This window comes from Typopeltis vanoorti, chromosome 14 (assembly GCF_054136105.1).
Source record: "Typopeltis vanoorti isolate ZY-2024b chromosome 14, IOZ_Tvanoo_1.0, whole genome shotgun sequence".
In the NCBI taxonomy this organism is placed as follows: Eukaryota; Metazoa; Arthropoda; class Arachnida; order Uropygi; family Thelyphonidae; genus Typopeltis; species Typopeltis vanoorti.
The window spans coordinates 115148050-115168553 of record NC_143562.1 but is presented as its reverse complement, the minus strand read 5'-3'; the positions used below and the strand labels follow the sequence as shown (position 1 = coordinate 115168553).

Genomic DNA, 20504 nt, shown 5'->3' with positions numbered 1-20504 from the left:
ACTTGAACGAAGAACTAATGAATGCGAATATGAAATTGATGACAGAAAGTGCTAGTACTGATTGTGTATCGATTGCACGTTTGAAAGAAATGGATGGTGAGCAAGAGAAGCGAAAAAATGTTAAAAAATCGGGAAAAAAGAAAAAGAGCGATTTGACAACCGTAACGGATGTTAAAAGGGACGAAAGTGAGGTGGAAAGAAACGAAATTGAGAGAACGAATGAAAGTAGAACTTGCGTAATGCAGAAATCGCAAGTAAAAAAAATCGAAAGAATAAATGATGGCGAAAGTTCGACGCATGTTGGACCGAAAGTACTGAAACAAAGAAAGATGAATGACAGTAAAAGTGAGAAGAATGATAGCGAAAGTTGGACGCATGTTAGTCCGAAAGTACGGAAACAAAGAAAGATAAATGAGAGTGAAAGTGAGAAGAATGACAGTGAAAGTTGGACGTATGTTGGACCGAAAGTACGGAAACAAAGAAGGATGAATGAGAGGGAATGTGAGAAGAGGGGGTCGAGAGTTAGAAAGTTAGAAAGATTTAATGATAGAGAGAATGTGTCGCGAGGTTCGGAAAGTGAATTAGATTGGATGAGGCAAGAAATGAAATGGATGCGGAATGAAATTAAGAGAATTCAGGTCAAAACTATTAAAATAAATCATGATGGCATGAAAGAGTTAACGAAAGATGAGCGAGTGGTGTTGTATGGCGACTCCATTATTAAAGGTGTGCTAGAGGATAAAATGCACAAGGTATGTTTTCCAGGCGGTAAAATAAGTAGAGTGATTGAGGCATTGGATATGAGGCGGGAGCGAGCAAAAGAGTTAATTGTATTAATTGGTACAAATGATTTGAGAGAGAACAAAGAGCATGTCAAAATGAATGTCAAGAGACTGCTTGGAAAGATAAAAGAGAATAGTGTGACAGGAAGGGTGGTCAGTGTGTTGCCTAGGTATGATTGTGGTGAAATGAGGCGGAGAGCAAGGATTATGAATGGTATTCTGGCTGAAATGTGTGAGGAGATGGGTGTACAGTTTGTTAACGTGTGGAATGAGTTTGAGGGACGAAGTGAGCTGTATGGGAGCGATGGACTGCATTTGAGTGGTTATGGTGTGAGTCGCTTGGAGAGACTGCTGCTGGAAGGTAGAGAAGTGAATAGAGAAAATGAATCAGATCGAGAGGGGAGTGATGTGGAAGAGCAGGAGAGTAAGACAGGAGAGATTGAAGAAGTGGAAATGAATGGGGAAGTGAGTGGTATGAGTATAGAAAATGAGAGAATGGGTGTGCAAGAGGAGCAGGGAAACGGGGAGGCCCAGGGTGGACAGGGATACACAGCGTGAGAAAGGTGGATGCTCCAAGAGGAGGTGAGACATTTGTAGGCAGGAAAGTAATGGGATGACCAAGGATCAAGAGGAAACAGATGTTGTTGCAAAGGGTTCTAAAATGAAGAAGCAGAAAGAGAAATGGCCCCAGTCCAGCATGGAGAGAGCACATCGAGTGAATGGTATCAGTGGAACTAGCTGTAGATCCAGAAATGAGTTGTTGTGTTTGTATACCAATGCTAGAAGCATAAGAAACAAGGCGGATGAAATGGTTGCACTAATTGTGTCTGTGTACCCAGAGATTGTTGGAATAAGTGAGACATGGTTAGATGAGGACGACATCCTGACAGGAATAGAGATGGAAAGGTATGATGTGTTTCGTGAGGATAGAAGGGATAAAAAGGGAGGGGGAGTGCTATTGATGATAGAGAAAGAGTTATGTCCATACAAGGTAGAGATGCAAGAGGGAAATAGGGCCAGTGGTTTTGAGGCAGTATGGTGTGAGATAGAGGTGAATAGAATCAAATACTTGGTGGGATGTTGTTATAGACCTGGTAATGTGGATGGTGGTGATAGTGAAATGTATAGTCAAATAAGCCAAGCAAATAAGAAAAGGGTGATCATTATGGGTGATTTTAATTATGGCAATATAGACTGGATTGAAGAGATAGTGACTGGAAGTAAAGAAAATGAGTTTCTTGAGTTTTTGAGGGATAACTACCTCAGACAGTATGTAACAGAGGGCACACGAGGATTAACAATCTTGGATTTGGTCATCTCATCGGAGGATGCAATTATAAATGAGGTGTCAAATCATCCACCAATTGGTGAAAGTGACCATGAGGTGATTACCTGGGTGGTTGCCAGCAGTGCAAGGACCCCTGTGAAAAAAGGGTATATGTGGAACTAGAAGGGGGGGTGATTATGAAGAGCTCAGGAGACAGCTTGCAGATGTAGCATGGAATGAGGAGTTAGCTGGAAAAGAGATCAATGCAGCTTGGGGGATTTTCAAAAACTATTTAGTAGATGCAATGTCTAAATGTATACCACGGGTGAGAAGGTTAAATAAGGTAGGTGTGAGATGGATGAATAAAGAGATTAAGCATGCAATACAGAAAAAAAAGGCATTGTGGAGACAGCATAAGAGAAGTGGAAGTAACCAATTTCATGAGGTCTACAAAGACCAGGCAAGGAGGGTGACTTGGTTGGTGAGAGTAGCTAAAGAGAGGTATGAACAGCAGTTAGCTAATGAAGCCAAAAAGAATCCTAGGGAGTTCTTTCGATATGTAGCCAGCAAAAGAAAGAATGATTATGGAAGGATGACATTGATTGGAGGAAATGGTATAAAGACAGCTGTTGCAGAATGTGTTGTGGAGATACTTAATGAGCAATTCATAAAGATCTTTCAATCTTGTGAATGTGACTTCATGGAGAGATTAAGAGCAGTTGATGATGGGGAGGAGAGACTGACTGTAAGTGAGCAAGAGGTGTTTGGGGAGTTGAGTAAACTAGATGTAAATAAGGCTGTGGGACTTGATAATATATCACCACGTATTCTGAAGGAGTGTGCCAGAGAGTTGACACCTGCCTTGACATATTGTTTTAATACGAGTCTTGCACTTGGTCAAGTTCCTAAAGAGTGGAAGGAGGGCAAGATTGTGCCACTTCATAAAGGAGGTGATCGAACTCAAGCATCAAACTATAGGCCTATCTGTGTGTCAGGTGTTGTGGTTAAGTTGTTGGAGAAGCTTGTGAGAACTAGGATCCAGAGTTGGGTTGACAACAATGGTATAATCTTTGATGGACAGCATGGATTTGCTAAAGGGAGGTCATGTTTTAGTAATCTACTTACTTATTACAATAAAGTGACTGCTTCCTTGGACAGAGGAGAAGGATACACAGTAATATACTTGGATTTCGCAAAGGCTTTTGATAGAGTACCTCATGATAAGTTGACAGTCAAACTAGAGCAAATGGGGTTGGATATTAGATTAGTGCATTGGATTGGAGACTGGCTATATGATAGGTATCAACAAGTTGTGTATGGGGGTGCAATATCCAGGAAAAGGAAAGTCACTAGTGGAGTGCCTCAGGGGTCTGTTTTAGGGCCATTACTATTTAACTTATATATTAATGATATTGGTGAAGATTTGGATGGAGATATTCAGTTGTTTGCAGATGATGCAAAGTTGGGACGAACCATAAAGAGTAGTGAAGATGTTGTGGCCTTGCAAGAAGACTTGAATAAATTGAGTGATTGGGCAAGCAAATGGGGATGTGAGTTCAATGTTGCAAAATGTAAAGTTTTAAAATTTGGAAAACAAAGATGGGATGCAGAATTTATGCTTGGTGAGAATATATTGTTGGAAGTAGAGGAAATAAGAGATCTGGGGGTGATAGTGGATAAGGATCTAAAATTTAGGGGACACATCGCCAAAATTGTGAAGACAACGCAAAGACTTCTGGGAATGATGCGGAGGACACTGACATGTAGAAGTAGGGAGATACTTGTTCCAATGTATAAGGCTTTGATTAGGCCACACTTGGACTATTGTGCCCAGATTTGGTCACCGGGGTTTCAGAAGGATGAAGAGATGTTGGAAAGGGTCCAAAGGCGACTGACTAAGGTAGTTTCTGACCTCTGGAATGTTGAGTATGAGGAAAGATTGAAAAGATGTAATTTGCAGAGTCTCGTGGAGAGAAGGAAGAGGGGAGATATGATAGAGACCTACAAGTTGGTAAGGGGTTGTTATAGGATGAATGGTGGAGAAGTTCTACAGAGAATAGTGGGAGATCAGGGGAGAACCAGAGGTCATCCCTGGAAACTGTATAAGGGGGGTGTGAGTAAGGGAGTGAGAGGCAGGTTTTTTTCGTGCAGAGTTGTGAGTGATTGGAATGCCTTGCCTGAGAGCGTGGTGTCTGCAAGTAGTTTGAATGTGTTTAAGACACGGTATGATGAGATGTGTGTGTAAGATAAAAGGACCTCCTAGATGAGTCTTTGACTCCATGAGGTCTTGTTTAATAATAATAATAATAATAATATAATGCACTGTAATAATTTATGGTTTTAATGGTGCAAGAACAGCAAAGGTCGCACTACACCATATCAAAAGTTATAGCAGTACACAAAGTTAAACAATTACAAACATTCATGCCTGCAGGGGGATTCGAATCCACAACCTGTTAGTACACTAATCACTTAGCCAACCAGGCTGGCTAAAGCACTAGTCTGACCACACATGGACTATGGAGCTCAAATTTGGTTGCCTAACTTTCATTATGATGTAGAAATGCTACAGAGGGTCCAAAGTGATATCGCACTCTGAAGTGCTAGTTATGCAGAGCAGTTGAGGGAATTTGGATTACAGAGTTTGGTGGATAGGAGGAAAAGGGGAGATATGTTAGAGACCTTCAAGTTAGTTAAGAGATTCTATCAGATTAATACAGAAGAAATTATAAAAAGAGTGGAAATGAGAACAATCAGGGGCAATCTCCTGAAGTTGTATAAAGATGTGATAACAATGGGTGTAAGGAGATTTTTTCATGTGGAAAGTTGTTGGTGAGTGGAATGCAATGTAAATTAAATAACTTCAAAGTTCATTATGATAGACATGTTGCTGGTTGAGTGGGCCTCACACAATAAGTCCATTGACTCTTTGGAGGTTACTGAAATAATAATAAACTTATGTTGGAGGCTTAGTGGAGTAAAACAGCACTGGGAAGGATTAAAAACATTATTTAATTCTTATATTTTTGTTTTTTTTAAATTAAATTTCAAAAAATGTAAGCGAAGAAATTTTAATCTGTGTAAAGATAAAATGGTAACTTGAAATCCCTAAAATGAATGCAAAATAAAGTCACATGACTGGTGTGCATGTATATCCATCCAAAAGACTACAATAAAACTGCATTAAATAACGTCTTTTAGAATGTAATCATATACAGGCATTAAAGTTATTTTAGTTTTGAATGATGGTAATCAGCATGTGCAATAGCTATAAACAACTGAACAATTGTATCTCTGCAACGTAAAACTCAAGAAATTTAATGAAGTGAGAAAAATAAATGGCAGTAGTGCAGATGATGAGGGTAGTTGCAGTTTGTTGTAGTTGGTGGATTGAAAGTGGAGACAGGGTAGGTGCCCTTCCTCGCTGAGTCTCTAGACTCCCTAGAAGTGTCACGTAACAATAATATTAAAAAAAAAATTTCTGGAATTTACAACTTCCATTTGTAAATTCCAGAAATGGCCTCTTGTCCTTGCTCCTTCCTCTTGTTCTATATATGAAAGAACTTCCCAGTGTCAACCTTGTAAGTACCTCTCAACAGTTTAAATGTCTCAATCATATCATCTTTCCTCCTATCTACCAAATTCTAGAATCCATGCCTGCAATCTATTATTCTCATAACTAACATGGTATAGTCCTATTATCATTTGTTATCCACCTTTGCACCCTCTCCAAGGTTAAGTTATTCCAGTGACCAAATTGGAGCACAATAATCCAGATGTAGACCGATCAGGGTTTTATATAATGGAATCACCACTCTTCTAACTCTGCTGGTCAACATCCTTCTCATTATCATATACATCACTTTTTGTGGTGTCTCCTAAACTTTTCTATCAATCATCACCCCAAGGTCTCTTGCCTCCTCCACTTCTGCATTGTTACAGCCTCCTATCGATGGATCCCAAACTTGAAGATCATACATTTATTTGAATTAAACTGAACTCTCATTCATTTGCACATCTATCAAGCTTATTTAAATCCTTCCAAAAGTCTACTACATCTGCATTATTACTATTGTTCGCCCACCGTTTGTAGGTCTCTGCTTGGCATGTTGCCAAGAATAATCAATTCATGCTGAAGGGGAGAAAGAAATGAAGGATATGAATTGGTCGCCAACAAGCGAAATCACGTGCTTTATAAGTAAAATTTTCCAACTGTTATACATGCAACATAGATAACTACAATAATCATAAAAGAGGAGTTAATTTTCCGACCTGTAATAATAAACAACTCATCCCATAATACAGATTGATTACCCTATTATCGGAATGGATTCTCCTTTTTCTGACATGCGCAGAAGTGTCGAAGGATCTCTAATCAGAGGGCGAACTATAATAACTCTTCTAAACTTCATCATCTGCAAACAACTAAATATCTCCCTGCAATCTGCTGACAATGTCATTGATATAAAGATTAAAACAATACAGGTCTAAATACTGAACCCTGTTGAACTCCACTTGTAATCTCCTTCCTTGATACCACTTCCTTGTACATGATTCTCGGATATCTATCAGATAGTGAATACCCAATCTAATTTACTAACCTTATATCTAAACCCATATGATGCAACGTAAATATCAGCTTATGTGGTACTTGTCAAATGCCTTTGTAAAATAAAATAAAATAAAAAAATTTTAAATGGCAATATAATCCTCATCAACTGGTCATTACTTGATTATAAATAGCAATTAGATTACAAAATACAAGACTATCCCTTAACAAATCGATTCTGACCCTCATCTGCCCAATACTGTATATTATCTATCACTAATTTCTCCAAAATCTTAAAGAGTAAGGAACACAAACTAGGCTACAGTTTGACACTTCCATTCTACCACCGTCCTACGATGTGGCACAATCTTACCCCTCCTTTCACTCCTTGGGCACCTTTCCCATAGCCAGATTCTCACATTGGAATGTCAATGGAATGTGCTAAGCTATCAGTTGCTTAGCACATTAACACGTGGCAAAAGCCCATCCAGTACAACTGGCTATGAAACATCCAGAGTACTTAATATTTGTAATATGCTCTCCTCTTGCACTTCTAAACCTTGAACCCTCTCCATCATCCCTTTACTAATATAATCTCTTGAGTAATAATCTTCTCCCAAGAGACCAGTGGAGTACCTCAAGGTTCAGTACTAGGGCCACTACTGTTTAATTTGTATATCAATGACATAGGGAAAGATTTAAGAGAGGATATTCAGCTGTATGCTGATGATGCAAAACTGGGAGGAACAATAATTGATAAAGGTTATGTAGACATCCTGCAGGATGATTTAAATAAATTGGAATTGTGGGCAAAGGATAATGATTGTCAATTTAATGTTGTAAAATGTAAGGTTATGCACTTCAGGTTGAAGTGCATAACCTTACATTTGTTTACATTTGTAAAAAGTGTGCATATGGTGTATCATATTGATGGTATTGGATTGCAGGAAATTGATGAGATTTGGGGATAATGGAAGACAAAGAGTTGAAGTTCAGAGGGCATATTGCAAAAGTTGTTAAAATAGCTCAAAGGATTATTTGCATGTTGAAAAACATGCTAACAAGATAAGGAAGTTATTATCCCTCTTTATAAGGCTCTGATTCAGTCATATCTTGATTACTTCACAGATTTGGTCACCTGGGTTTCTTGGGGACCACGAGGTGGTTGAAAAAATTCAGAGACAAGTGAACAAGATGGTGACAGGCAGTGGCGTAGCTAGAGGGGGGCGGTCCACCCAGGGCGGCACTTTGAACATTTTTGAACTTTTGCAGTTAATTCTAAAATACAGTCTCGAGAACTCGGTTCCAACTAGTGTAATACTACAGCGAATTTTCCTCAGAATTACTGTAAGTGTTGCTAGTTGTGAGAGGAGTTTTTCTAAATAAAATTGATTAAGAATTACCTACATTACTATGAAATAGACTTCAACAATGTCGTCGATGATTTTGCTAACAGAAAAGCAGGAAAAATAACATTCTAGAATGTTAAAATTAAAGTTTTACTTCAAAAATAAACAGTGTTTTAACTAATTTCCCTATACGTCGTTTTGACTTTTTGTAGTATTTTGGTGTGAATTGAGAGGGGCTGAAAAATCAGAGACCACCCCGGGCGGCAAAATCTTTAGCTACACCACTGGTGACAGGTCTGTGGAATAATCCCTATGAGGATAGGTTGAAGGTTAGTGGGTTACAAAAGTTTAACTGAGAGGCAGAAAACAGAGAACATGATAGAAACTTGTAAAATATTAAAGGGGTTTTATAAACTTTATGCAAGTGAAATTTTTCAGTATATCACAGAGAACTAGGTGGCCATTCATGGAAGTTGTGTAAGAGCGTGGTTAGTAGGGGTGTTTAGACCAGATTGTTTGCGTAGAGAGTGGTGAGTAAGTAGAATGGATTGCCAGAATTATGAGTTCCCTGACAGTGAATAGATTCAAGGAGAGGTACGATAGGATTTGATTATATAATAGTTAATGTAGGTCTCCCACAACGAGTCTTGGACTCCATGGATATGCCAGAAAATAATAATACAATTTTCTTTTCCAGGATGAAATACCACAATAAAGTGATCATTAAACAACTTTTAAACAACTTTTAAAAGTTTTTAAAAAACTTTTAAACAACTATTAAGCAGTCTTAAAGAGGATTTCAGTGCACCTCACCAGATGTGTGAACAGTATTCCATGGTTGAGTGGATTTATACAGAGATGGTAGCTATATAGGTGAAAAAAAAAGTAGTGATGTAAATGGAAAAATACAGAATACAGCTGTAGAAGCTATGGATGAGGTGTTTGTGACAGGAAAAAATTGGGGTGTAGGTCAGCTCAAGAAAGGAAATCTGATCGTGTTTAGATATTTCGATATTATCACACATTATGGGGAAAGGAAATGAAATATTTTTCGTTAGAGATTAGACAGTACTGAGTTTCAGTAGCAATGAAGTATTGGAAGGAATCAAAGTTTTGGACATTGGTTATGACAGATTGTGAGGAAATCCAATAACTGGGCACTATATAAAGACGCTACACGGTTTGTCAAATGAAAAAGAGGAATGGCATGTACTGCCATCAGCAAAGCTATAGATAAGATAGATATAGATAGATAAGTCGGTGAGAGCAGATAGTTGATATACAGAAGAAAAGAGTGGATGAAATACGAGCAATCACGTGAGTTTTGCCAAATTTTTCCATACCTTGAGTCTAGAGATGAGTGGTGAAGGCTAGATCACCTGTGGGTTGCAGAATTTATATTACTAGTTCACTAAATGAATTACAAGGTAGATGCCAGTTCAATAAAAATAGACTGAAAAGACAGCTATTAATTTTGGAGCACACCTTTTTAGCACAATAGATAGGATACATCAGAATCCAAGGGATTGCTCATATTCAAGTTTTTAAGGATTTTTCCAACGTCTTTCTGTCAGAAGACAATGAATGATACTAAGTGAACAGTTTTAGATAAAAGTGTGCAAAAATTGCCCTAGTCATCATGCAGGAATAGGAAGAGAAGAGTTCTACTAGTAAGTCTGCCTTATCTTTGGGTAATGTTACTATAGTACCATCTGAATACATAAATGCTGGTAACACAAAGGGACAAAAGTTGCACCAAAAGGCCTTGTTAAGGGATCAGAAAAACTGATCTGTCATTTGGACAAGACAAGAAACAAGGCCAGAATTTAGGACTTGAGTTAGTCATAGTATGCTGAATTTTTTTTTCTTATAGTGCATTCTCACACGTGTTTGCAAATTTTGCATTATTATTGTTTTCCTTTAAAAAAACATAAGTTTTCTCCATTTTCATTTCTTTCTCCTATGAAAATATTCCCAATACTAGTTTCATTGATGCCCATCTTTATTCTCTATTTCAGCATTTAAATCTTATTATTATTATTATTTCGGGCGACTCCAGGAGTCCTTAGACTCATCGAGGGAGGCCCTAAACATCATGTCCACACAACTATGCGATTACATTCTCACAGTATATATCATACCTTGCCTTGAACTCGTTCACCGTCATAGCACCCACAACAGACTCTGGCAGCTTATTCCACTCATTTACCACTCTAAAAGTAAAGAACCCAGCTCTAACACCCCTGCTAACCACACTCTTGCCCAGCTTCCATAGGTGTCCCCTAGTTCTCCCACCACCAGTCCTGATCTCAAAAATATCCTCTGAATTAATCCTATAGAATCCCTTTAGCAATTTGAATGTCTCAATCATATCTCCCCTTTTCCACCTATCAACTAGTTTCTGCAACCCACAAATCTTCAACCTGTTCTCATATGGTTCATTCCATAGACCTGTTATCATCTTAGTCACTCGCCTCTGGATCCTCTCCACCTCCTCCCCATCAAGAAGGAACCGAGGTGACCAAATCTGGGCACAGTAGTCGAGATGAGGTCTTATCAAGGCTCGGTACAGAGGTACAATAACTTGCTTGTCTCTGCTCGTCAAGGTATTTTTCAACAACCAAGTGAGTTGATGAGCTGATTTAGCTACTTTTACAATGTGCCCCCTAAATTTCATCTCCCTATCCACCAACACTCCCAAGTCCCTGGCCTCATCAATCTCTTAGAGTACAGTTCCACCAATGTGGTATACTGCTGCTAATCTTTTCACCCCAAAATGCATAACCTTACATTTTGTCACATTAAATTGACATCCATTCTCCTTAGCCCAGAACTCCAATCTATCTAAGTCATCCTGCAAGACTTTGACATCTTCTGCATTCACTATTGCCCTACCCAACTTTGCATCATCAGCGAACAAATGAATTGTTCCACTTAGATCCTTCCCTATATCGTTAATGAACAGATTAAACAGCAGTGGTCCAAGAACAGAACCCTGCGGCACACCACTAGTCACAGGCCGTCTTTTGCACTCTACTCCTGAATAAACTACTCTTTGATATCTCTCCATCTTCTGTTAATACAATTAAATGTACTGATTTTTTGAATCCAAAAACAAATACAAGGTGTGTTCAAAAAAAAGAGTGAACTTTTTAAATAGTATGCCAAGTGGCAAAGAGAACGTGCTGCAGCTACTGAGCACACTTACAGTAGGTTTGGACAACAAACTGACATGTGCTCCGTTCTACTATGAGCATTTGGGGTCTAGTTACATCTGCTGAAGTGAGCAAGTGCACAAGCTGTTTGTTGGATTAATGACAAAATGACAATGAAGGAGCTTGAAGAACAATATGTGCGTGTGAAATTTTGCTGCAAAGTTGGTAAAAATTTTACAGAACATTTCAATTGCTTAACCAAGCATACAAGGAGGACTAAATGAGCTGAACGCAGTGCTATGAGTGGTTTAAGTGCTGATGGACGAGTCAATCAAAGATGAAGGTGATGTTGGTTCTGTTTTTGATTGGAAAGACATTATCCATTATGAATTTGTACACATAGTCAGATGGTGAAAAAAATATTGTGCCAGGAGGGTTTTAGCACGTTTGAGGAATGCTGTGCACAGGAAGAGGCCTGAATTGTGGGAAAACAAGACTTGGATGTTGCACAGGACAATGCACTGACTGATATGTTGCTCCTCACCTGCAGTTACATGGCAAAACATCTGACATCCATTGTGCCCCATCCACCATATTCTCCAGACTTTTTCCTGTTTCCCAAACTTAAAACCACTTTGAAAGGACAGTTTCGAAACCATAGAGGAGATTCAGGAAAATGTGATAAGAGAATTGCACACCATCACAAAATGTGTGTTCCAGGAAACATTCCCACAAGAAGAAACATTGGAAACAGTGTATGGCCAGTGGAGAGGACTACTTTGAAGGGGGACAGTGAACAACATTTTTCAAAGTGAAAAGTGAACAACAATTGTCCCAAAACTGATTCTTGCAGTAAAACACCACTAGAGACCAATTTCTTTTGGGATACTATATCGATGGTGCTGTACTGCAGGAAATGGATGAGATTAGAGATTTGGGAGTGATGGTTGACAGTAGATTGAAGTGTAGAGGGCATATTGCTAGTGTTGCACATCATACTGCTGCTATGATAAGAAGTACTCTAATATGCAAGGATAAGGAAATGGTTGTGGCACTGTATAAGGCACTGGTCAGACCACACTTGGAATATTGTGCTGAGATCTGGTCACCTGTTTTTCAATTTGATGTGGAGACATTGGAGATGGTACAGAGATGAGTGACTAAGACAATATCATGATTTTGGAATGCTGGCTATGGAGAGAGACTGAACAGATGTGGATTGCAGAGTTTGGTGGATAGGAGGAAGAGAGGTGATATGATAGAGACATTTAAGTTAGTGAGAGGATTTTATCAGATTAATCCAGTAGGGAATATAAAAAGAGTAGAAGGTGAGAGGGGGAAGAACCAGAGGTCATTCCTGGAAGTTATGTAAAAGTGTGGTGAAGAAGGGTGTGAGGAATAGATTTTTTACATAGAGAATTGTCAGTGAATAGAATGCATTACCAGAATGTGCCATTTAGTATCTTAAAGTCCTTAATGCAATGAGCATTAAGGACTTTAAGATTCTCTATGATAAATATGTTGTCAGTTGAATGAACCCCACCATGCGATAAGTCTGTCAGCTCCATGGAGGGTGTAATAATAATAATACTGCACCCCCATATACAACTTCCTGATACCTATCTGACAGCCAGTCACTGATCTAACTCAGAAGTCTTATCCAATCCCATCTGTTTCAATTTATTTAACAGCTTGTTGTGTGGCTGTCTATCAAAAGCTTTTGCAAAATCCAAGTACACCACTGTATATGTATCTCCCCTGTCCAAGGTATTTATCAACTTGTTATAGTACATAAGTTAGTAAAAATTGATCTCCCCCTTTACAAGCCTGTGCTGATAACCACAGAGAATACTGCTGTTATCAACTCATTTCTGTATCCTACTTCTTACCAATCTCTCTCTCTCTGGTACCTTCACCAAACTCCAAATATAGAGATTGGCCTATAATTTGAAGTCACAGCCTTATTGCTACCTTTATGCAGTGGAACAATTTTATTTTCTTTCCACTCTTTTGGAACCTGTACTGTTGTAAGACCCTTATTAAAGAGGTATGCCAATTTCCTGAAACATTCCCTTAAGACATGTGGTAATATGTCATCAAATCCTATTGCTTTATTGACATCATGGTTATTTATTTCCTCAAATACCTCCTGCTCACTTGCAATTAAACCATTCACTCCTATGTCCTCTACACTGAAGTTCCTCATGAATCCAACCTGATTAGGATGAAACCCTTATAAACTGATCACTGAATATCTCAACAACGTCTTCTCCAGCAGTTACGATTCTACTATTTTCATCCATTAACATCATCTTACCATAATCATTCTTCCTTCTACTTGCAACATAACTAAAAAACTCCAGTTTTTATTTTGAGTAACTCTCCTGGCTCGTTCCTTATACTCTTCATGTAACTGATTATTACCATTATTTATCTTGTACCTCCTCCAAAGTATACTGCTCAAAACAATTAAGGGATATTTTGGTTTTCTTGTAAATTATAAAGTTATAAAAATAATTTACAAATGTAATACATTTATTTTAAAATATTCTTAATATATAACAGTGTAGAACATGCAATTGTGTACAAAATCATGTTAAGACTTATCAAAATGTGTCTTAGCCATATTAGCATGTGGGGGTTACAAAAGCGTGGCTTGTTGCTCTCATTTCCACAGTGAATAATTATCACTTCAATTGTAAACTTGTGTCACCTACCACCCATTATTTTGTTAAAAACGGCAGAGCAACATGATATCCCAGAATCCATGGCTTGGAGAGCCATTGGTCGATTAGAAGCTGGGCAAGTGCAGGAAGTTGTTGCTCAAACATGTCGTATATTTCAAAGCATAATTTTGCGACTTTCGAATCGCTTTCTGGAGATGGGAAATATTCGAAATTGTCTTCATGCCATAGGTTTATATGCTCGAAAACCAATGGTTTGCATTCCACTTACTGCAAATCACAAAAGAGCCCGAAGAATTTGGGCACAGGAACACCTCAACTGGACAAATGATGTTGGGCTCGTGTACTTTTTTGTGACAAGTCCAGGTTCAGTCTGCAACCAGATAACTGACATATCTTGATATGGCGTGAAAGTGGAACAAGAAATAATCTACAGTTTGTTCATGAAAGACCCAACATCAAGGAGGGAGTTTGATGGTATGGGCTAGAATAAGTATAGGTGGCCATACTGATCTCTATTTTATCAGAAACTGCTCCTTAACAGCCCAAAGGTATAGTGATGAGATTTTGGAACCTATAGTTCATCCATATGCTGCTGGCTGCAATTGGCCAAGAATTCATTTTTATGCATGATAATGCTCATCAACACCGTGCAAATTTGGTACAACACTGGTTTGAGAAAGAAGGTAACAAACAAATGGACTGGCCTGCCTGTTCAAAGGATTGTAATCCTATTGAACATGCCTGGGTTACTTTAGGTAGGTGAGTTTGTGCTCAACTGGTGCCACCACGATCACTTCAAGAGCTCAAAATTGTTCTCAAAGAAGAGTGGGAGAAATATCCCCACTCTTCAATAATCTTTCACTCTTCTCTTGATCATCTTATCCAGTCCATGCAATCAAGATGTACTGCTGTTTTTGCTGTTAATGGAGACCATATGCCCTATTAAAAATTAACAAAAGTGTTTTGGGCTATTTTGTTGTTAATCTTGTTAAAATTATTTCAAGCTAAAATGTTAATTTGTTAAATTTGTAATAAATATCGATTACTTAAACAATATCTCATCAGTTACACCTATCCATAAGTAAGAAATATTTATTCATGTATAAAGTACCCAATAATTATAATTTTTTGCAGAAATTTCTAATTATCTAAGAAACTAAAATATCCTCTAATTGATTTGAGCAGTATACTTCCTTTTTCCAGATTTCATGCTTAAGCTCCACATTCACCCAGTTCACACCTACCTTATTCAGCCTTTTGGTTTTCGGAATACATTTACACATTGATGATGTTATGTATTTCTTTGTTAGTTTCCCATGCAACATTTATTTCCTTACCGCTCAACTCCTCGTTCCATGTTATAGCTCTAAGCTGTCTACTGAACTTGTTATAATCACCAGCCTTATAATTCCACATATCCTTCCTCACAAAAGTCTGCATATGACTAGTTACAACACAGGTGATCACTTCACGATCACTTTCACCAACTGGAGGAAAGTTTGAAACCCCTCTAACAATTGCATCCTCTGATGAAATCATCAGATCTAGAACACTCAATCCTCGCATGCCCTCCTTTACAAGCTGCCTGTGATAGTCATCTTTCAAGAACTCAAAAAAAAAATACATTTTCCTTATTCCCAAATGCTATCACTTCATTCCAATCTATACTGCTATAATTAAAATAACCCATAACAATTACCCTTCCTTTGTTCACTAATCAAAGTTGTTATACATTTCTTCATCACCACCCTCCACATTCACAGGCCTATAGCAACATCCAACTAAATTTTTTTTCCTGTCAACCTCCATGTTACACCACACTGCCTCATAACCTTTGCCATATTTTCCTCTTTCATGTCTACCGCATGTGGACTTAATTTCCCAGCTATCACCAGTAGCATTCCCCCCTCCCTTCTTGCCCTTTCTATCCTCATGAAAAATACTGTATCCTTCTATTTCTATTCCAATACTATTTTCATTTAACCATTTTTCACTTATTTCAATGATTTTAGGGCAAATAAACTCAATCGCTGAAACCATTTCATCCTCCTTATTTCTGATACTTCTGGCATTTGTAAACAAACACAGTAGTTAATTTTTAGGACTATAACCAGTCATATCCAAGCCACTTATTGGTCAAGATTTTCCCACCAAACATGAACTTGCCTAATCACCTTTATCACCACTTAACACATATCTACTTAGTCTCAACTTCCCCACCTGCATTGCAATATACTCCATCTTCATACACACATTCACTGCCACCTTCAACATCCTCTCTGCCTATGCCATGTCTTCTTGTCAACCCAGGCTTCCCACATTCCCGTGTTCCTCTTGCATTTCCGTTCTCTCTTCATCTCTCACACTATTACTGTTTCCACAGCAAAAGAACTTTTGTCTCTTCAATACCACTCTCCTGACACATGCCATACATCCACAAACTGTACTTCCTCATACTCACACAGCTCCACTAGCATACCAGTCATGATTTTGGCTCTCTGTCTCAACTCCATTGTCATGCCTTGCCAACATGACAACCTTTCTAACTATGCTGATATCTTTCACTCTTCTCAATAACCTCCTTATATTCGACGTCACATGCTCCTTATGTCTAAGCATAATTTATGACTGTCCTTATTAACAAAATAATAGCATGACATTGTGCATTAAACAGTGCTGTTCTGTGACAAGTGTAACCTGAGGAATAGTTGCAATGTGAAGCAAACTATTAAGATGTTATTTATATTTATGAATTTGGGGACACAAAACACACGTGTTGAAAAGATTATTTTACTAACTAGGGGATTCCGCCCCCTGACGCCTACCCCCCCCCCCCCCCGAGTTCCAGACTGGTAGGCCGGTTCTCCTTGAATTCTGACGACTCAATTTTTGAAAACTCAAGGGGGGTTCCTCCCCCTTCCCCTATGCTGCCCCCCCCCCCCCGAGTTGCGGACTGGTAGGCCGGTTCTCCTTGAATTCTGATGATTTGAATTTTGAAAACTCGAAAGGGGATTTCCTCCTCCCCTGGCACCTGTGCTTCCCCCCCATAAAGGTAAACTCTATAAAGGTAAATTAAATCTACGTTGTTAACTAATCTTTTTCTTAGCCTGACCTCTAGTGATGATAAAAAAAATTAAAAAAAAAAAAAAAAACTACAATAAACTCTGCTAAAGTCCTCACGTACTAAGATTCTTCTGGAATTGTACAGTTCATACTGTTATATTACGATTATCTTCTGGATTAGTACAGTTCAGGTTGCTATGGAATGTTCAGAGAAAAAAAAAAAAAAAAAACACTTCAAGTTTTCTTGTATTGAGATTTTTCTTTGTGGTTGCTATGATGGTTGCAGATGGGTCCTCCATTCTTGGAATGGTTAGACCATCATTTTTATTCAGATTATGTTTGAGCATTTCACATGCTTCTTTGAATTTCTGCTTGAACTAGGTTTTGGTGGGGTGTAGGTACTGGTTCAAGCGGAAATTCAAAGAAGCATGTGAAATGCTCAAACATAATTCGAGTCTGAATAAAAATGATGGTTTAACAATTCCAAGAATGTGGAGGACCCATCTGTGTGAACTTAGCTCGTTCACATTATGGGTAAATATCAAGAATAGTGATCGGAGCTTGCTCCACCTTAGACATGAGTTGCCTCACCTTGCACTACCTTTAGGGTCAGTTGCTGCAGTATCCAGGTATTTGCTTATGCTTGGAATCACCGAACTTTATATAGTTTCTACTATATTTGGCATGAAACTCTTTGAGTTTCTTATTCGGCTAAGAAACGATATGGGATGTAATATCCCTTAACTTAAATAATAAGTTTAGTTTAATCCTTTATCCAAGTGTGAGCAGACAAAGTTTGCACCTGAAAGTATCTTCAGGACTGGGGGTCACACTTGGATAAAGTTTGTGCCTGAAAGTATCTTCAGGACTCACACTTGGATAAAGGATTAAACTAAACTTATTATAGTCTAACCAAGTGAAAAATAAACTCTCAACATCTTTCTCTGAATCTGGGGTAATTTAATAATAAGGTTGTACACCCTTTGGCAACTCCTATAGGTTGGAATGACCTCTCACTGCTTCTGCCTTGGTATCTCCACTACAGGGCCTGGCTCCCACTGACGAGACCTCAATAAAGGTCGAAACCGGTATGGGTAGTGGCCCTTGCCTTAATGCATAGCATTACACATGTCTGCAAGGAGATGTGCTTTGTATTATGGGAGATACTGAGATAGGAGTGATGAGAGCTTTCTCCACCTTTGCAACGAGTTGCCCGGTGTTGTACCACCTTACCCCCAAGTCCTGAAGATGCTTTCAGGCGCAAACTTTGTTTGCTCACACTTGGATAAAGGATTAAACTAAACTTATTGAAGTCTATCATACCACTCCTTAAACTCATTGACCATTCTCACTCTTACCACGCGGATGAAAAACATTCATTGAAAGCTGTTGAAGAGCTCTCAAATGAAGACCGTATAGATCTAGATGTACGATAAGCTATAAAAGGAGAGAAAAAGTAGAACAAGAAAAAGAAGCCAAGTCTCCAACAAAAAAAAAATTGTAGAGGCATTTGCCTCTGTTCATAAGGCAGTTGTTTGAATAAATGTATCCCAACATGGAGAAATTTAACAAAGTTGACAGAATGACAAGCTGCAATTGCTTGCTTGCTAGAGAGATTTATGCAGAAAAAGAAAAGGAAATCTCTGCACAGTAAGTTAGATGCACTATACCAAATTTAAAGAAACCAACTTATCCTGTCACTCCATCCTATGAAAATGAGCCTAGATCTTCCACAAGTTATACATTTGTTGAACCATCTTCAGAATGCTTTGTTGCAATTCTTGAATTTGTTGTTGGTACACTAACCTCTCCTACCTCTTCTAGTGAACTGTCAAATTAATAAAACAACACTTTTAAAGAACTACTCTTGCTCCAATTGTTTCTATTTTACCAGCACTGTACATTAATTTTGTTATCTATTGTTCAGTGCTTTTTTGGGATGGTACATGACTGGCTGGCATATTGGCACCTTTATTAACAGTGACATGTGACATCATGGATGCAGTACATTTAGAAATTATAATATTACGCTATTAAGCTTACTTATTTAATATAATTTACATTTTTTCACTATGGCTATTGTTAAGACGTGCTATATAAAACTTTTTTTATATTTGATAAATAAATTTTTTATTAAAAAGTATCATACATTTTGCTTATTTTTTATATACTTGTACAATAAATGTATGTTTAATAAACTGCTTGTTCTTATTCCAAATACATTATCAAATTATGAAATAAATATATATATTAGTTGAAATAAAAATATATATATTAGTAAATATTTTTTTTTTTAGTTTTCTTTTCATATGTTTTTAATTTTCAATTTTTCCTGCTAGCACAAAATGACTTAGTTTAACAAAAAAAAAAAAAAAAAAACACTGATTACTGTGCAGAACTCAGAAAAAGAAAAAAAAAAAATCAGTAAAATTAGTTTAAAAATATAGCAAAACAGACCTAAATATTTTAGTTTTCAGACATGTTAACTGCTAATATATCCTTATGGTCATATAGTCTGTGTATGTGTGTGTGTGTGTGTATATATATATATATATATATATATATATTGTAACACACACACACTAGAAATAGTGTTTTTAACATAACTTTTGACGACATAAGAATTCAAATGAGGAAATAAATTAAAATTAAGTGTGCCAGAGCCCAAATAGTTAATAACACAAAACGCATATCCTGGATGATATAAGTGTGTGTGCGCTATCTGCACATTCTACTTGCTGTATATGCTATTAATTAAATGTTCAAAGAAATAATTCTGAAACATTTCAAAGAAGACAAAAAATAATAATAGAAAAACGGAATGGATACGTTTTCTTGGAAGAAAATATAATGCATCAGTTGCACTGGCATGACTCCTTTTATCTGTCTGACCCATTAGGCATTTAAACGAATAAAGCGTTTTGGAAATTCTGTGAGCTCTGAACTCTGTTCATCTCATTCGGGATGAACAGAGTTAAAAAAAGCCCACAGTAACTTACCAAAGGGCTCTTCTGAACTATTTCCAATCTTCGAATGCCCACAAGAGCATTTTTTAAGTTTTCTGAGTACGATATGTATGACTGATAAGGATGAAAGGAAATGAGGAATGGTAAAACTGTAGCAAAATAAATTCAATCCCATAATCTTACCATCTTCCACTTTGGATAACCCTAATTTATAAGTACGATCTAGAAATGGGCAAAACGACACGTTTAGTGGACTAACATTGCCATATATTTGCACTGACACAGTGACTAAGGCTAAAAACAACATTTGAACAAAACTTATCATAATCAAAAAAAAAAAAAAACTTAATTATTCCGTCACATTATATTTGAAGAGACTTTCAAGTTTCCTAAACAACCTAAGTCCCTCACATTCTCTCACGACAACACATTACAAAATAAATAAAACACGTAAGAAAGTAGCAATTTAAAGTACATCCAGTCCGTTGAAAGAACGCGCTAATTGTTAAACAGAAATCCCGGTGTAACTAACAGAAAAATCCCTGATTCATGAGAGTGTACCCAATTATGATGCGAACATTTGCACAGATTAATAAAGTTCTTATTATTTAATCTGTGAAAACAAAACGAAAGAACACAAAAGGCTTAATCTTGGCATCATAATTAAATATAAGGATAGAAATATA

General features: G+C 37.5%; 1 protein-coding gene across 4 annotated transcripts in view; it reads right to left on the bottom strand.

The window, feature by feature from the left end:
- The window catches only part of LOC150099849 (glypican-6-like), a 331314-nt gene extending 311034 nt beyond the window's left edge, over positions 1-20280 (bottom strand). For all 4 annotated transcript variants that reach the window (XM_090404104.1, XM_090404105.1, XM_090404103.1 and 1 more), the window contains exon 1: positions 20002-20280. In XM_090404104.1, the coding sequence (XP_090260230.1) occupies positions 20002-20143 (142 nt within the window). In that variant the 5' untranslated portion in view covers positions 20144-20280. The remainder of the gene's footprint in view (positions 1-20001) is intronic.
- Between the last annotated feature and the right edge of the window lie 224 nt (positions 20281-20504).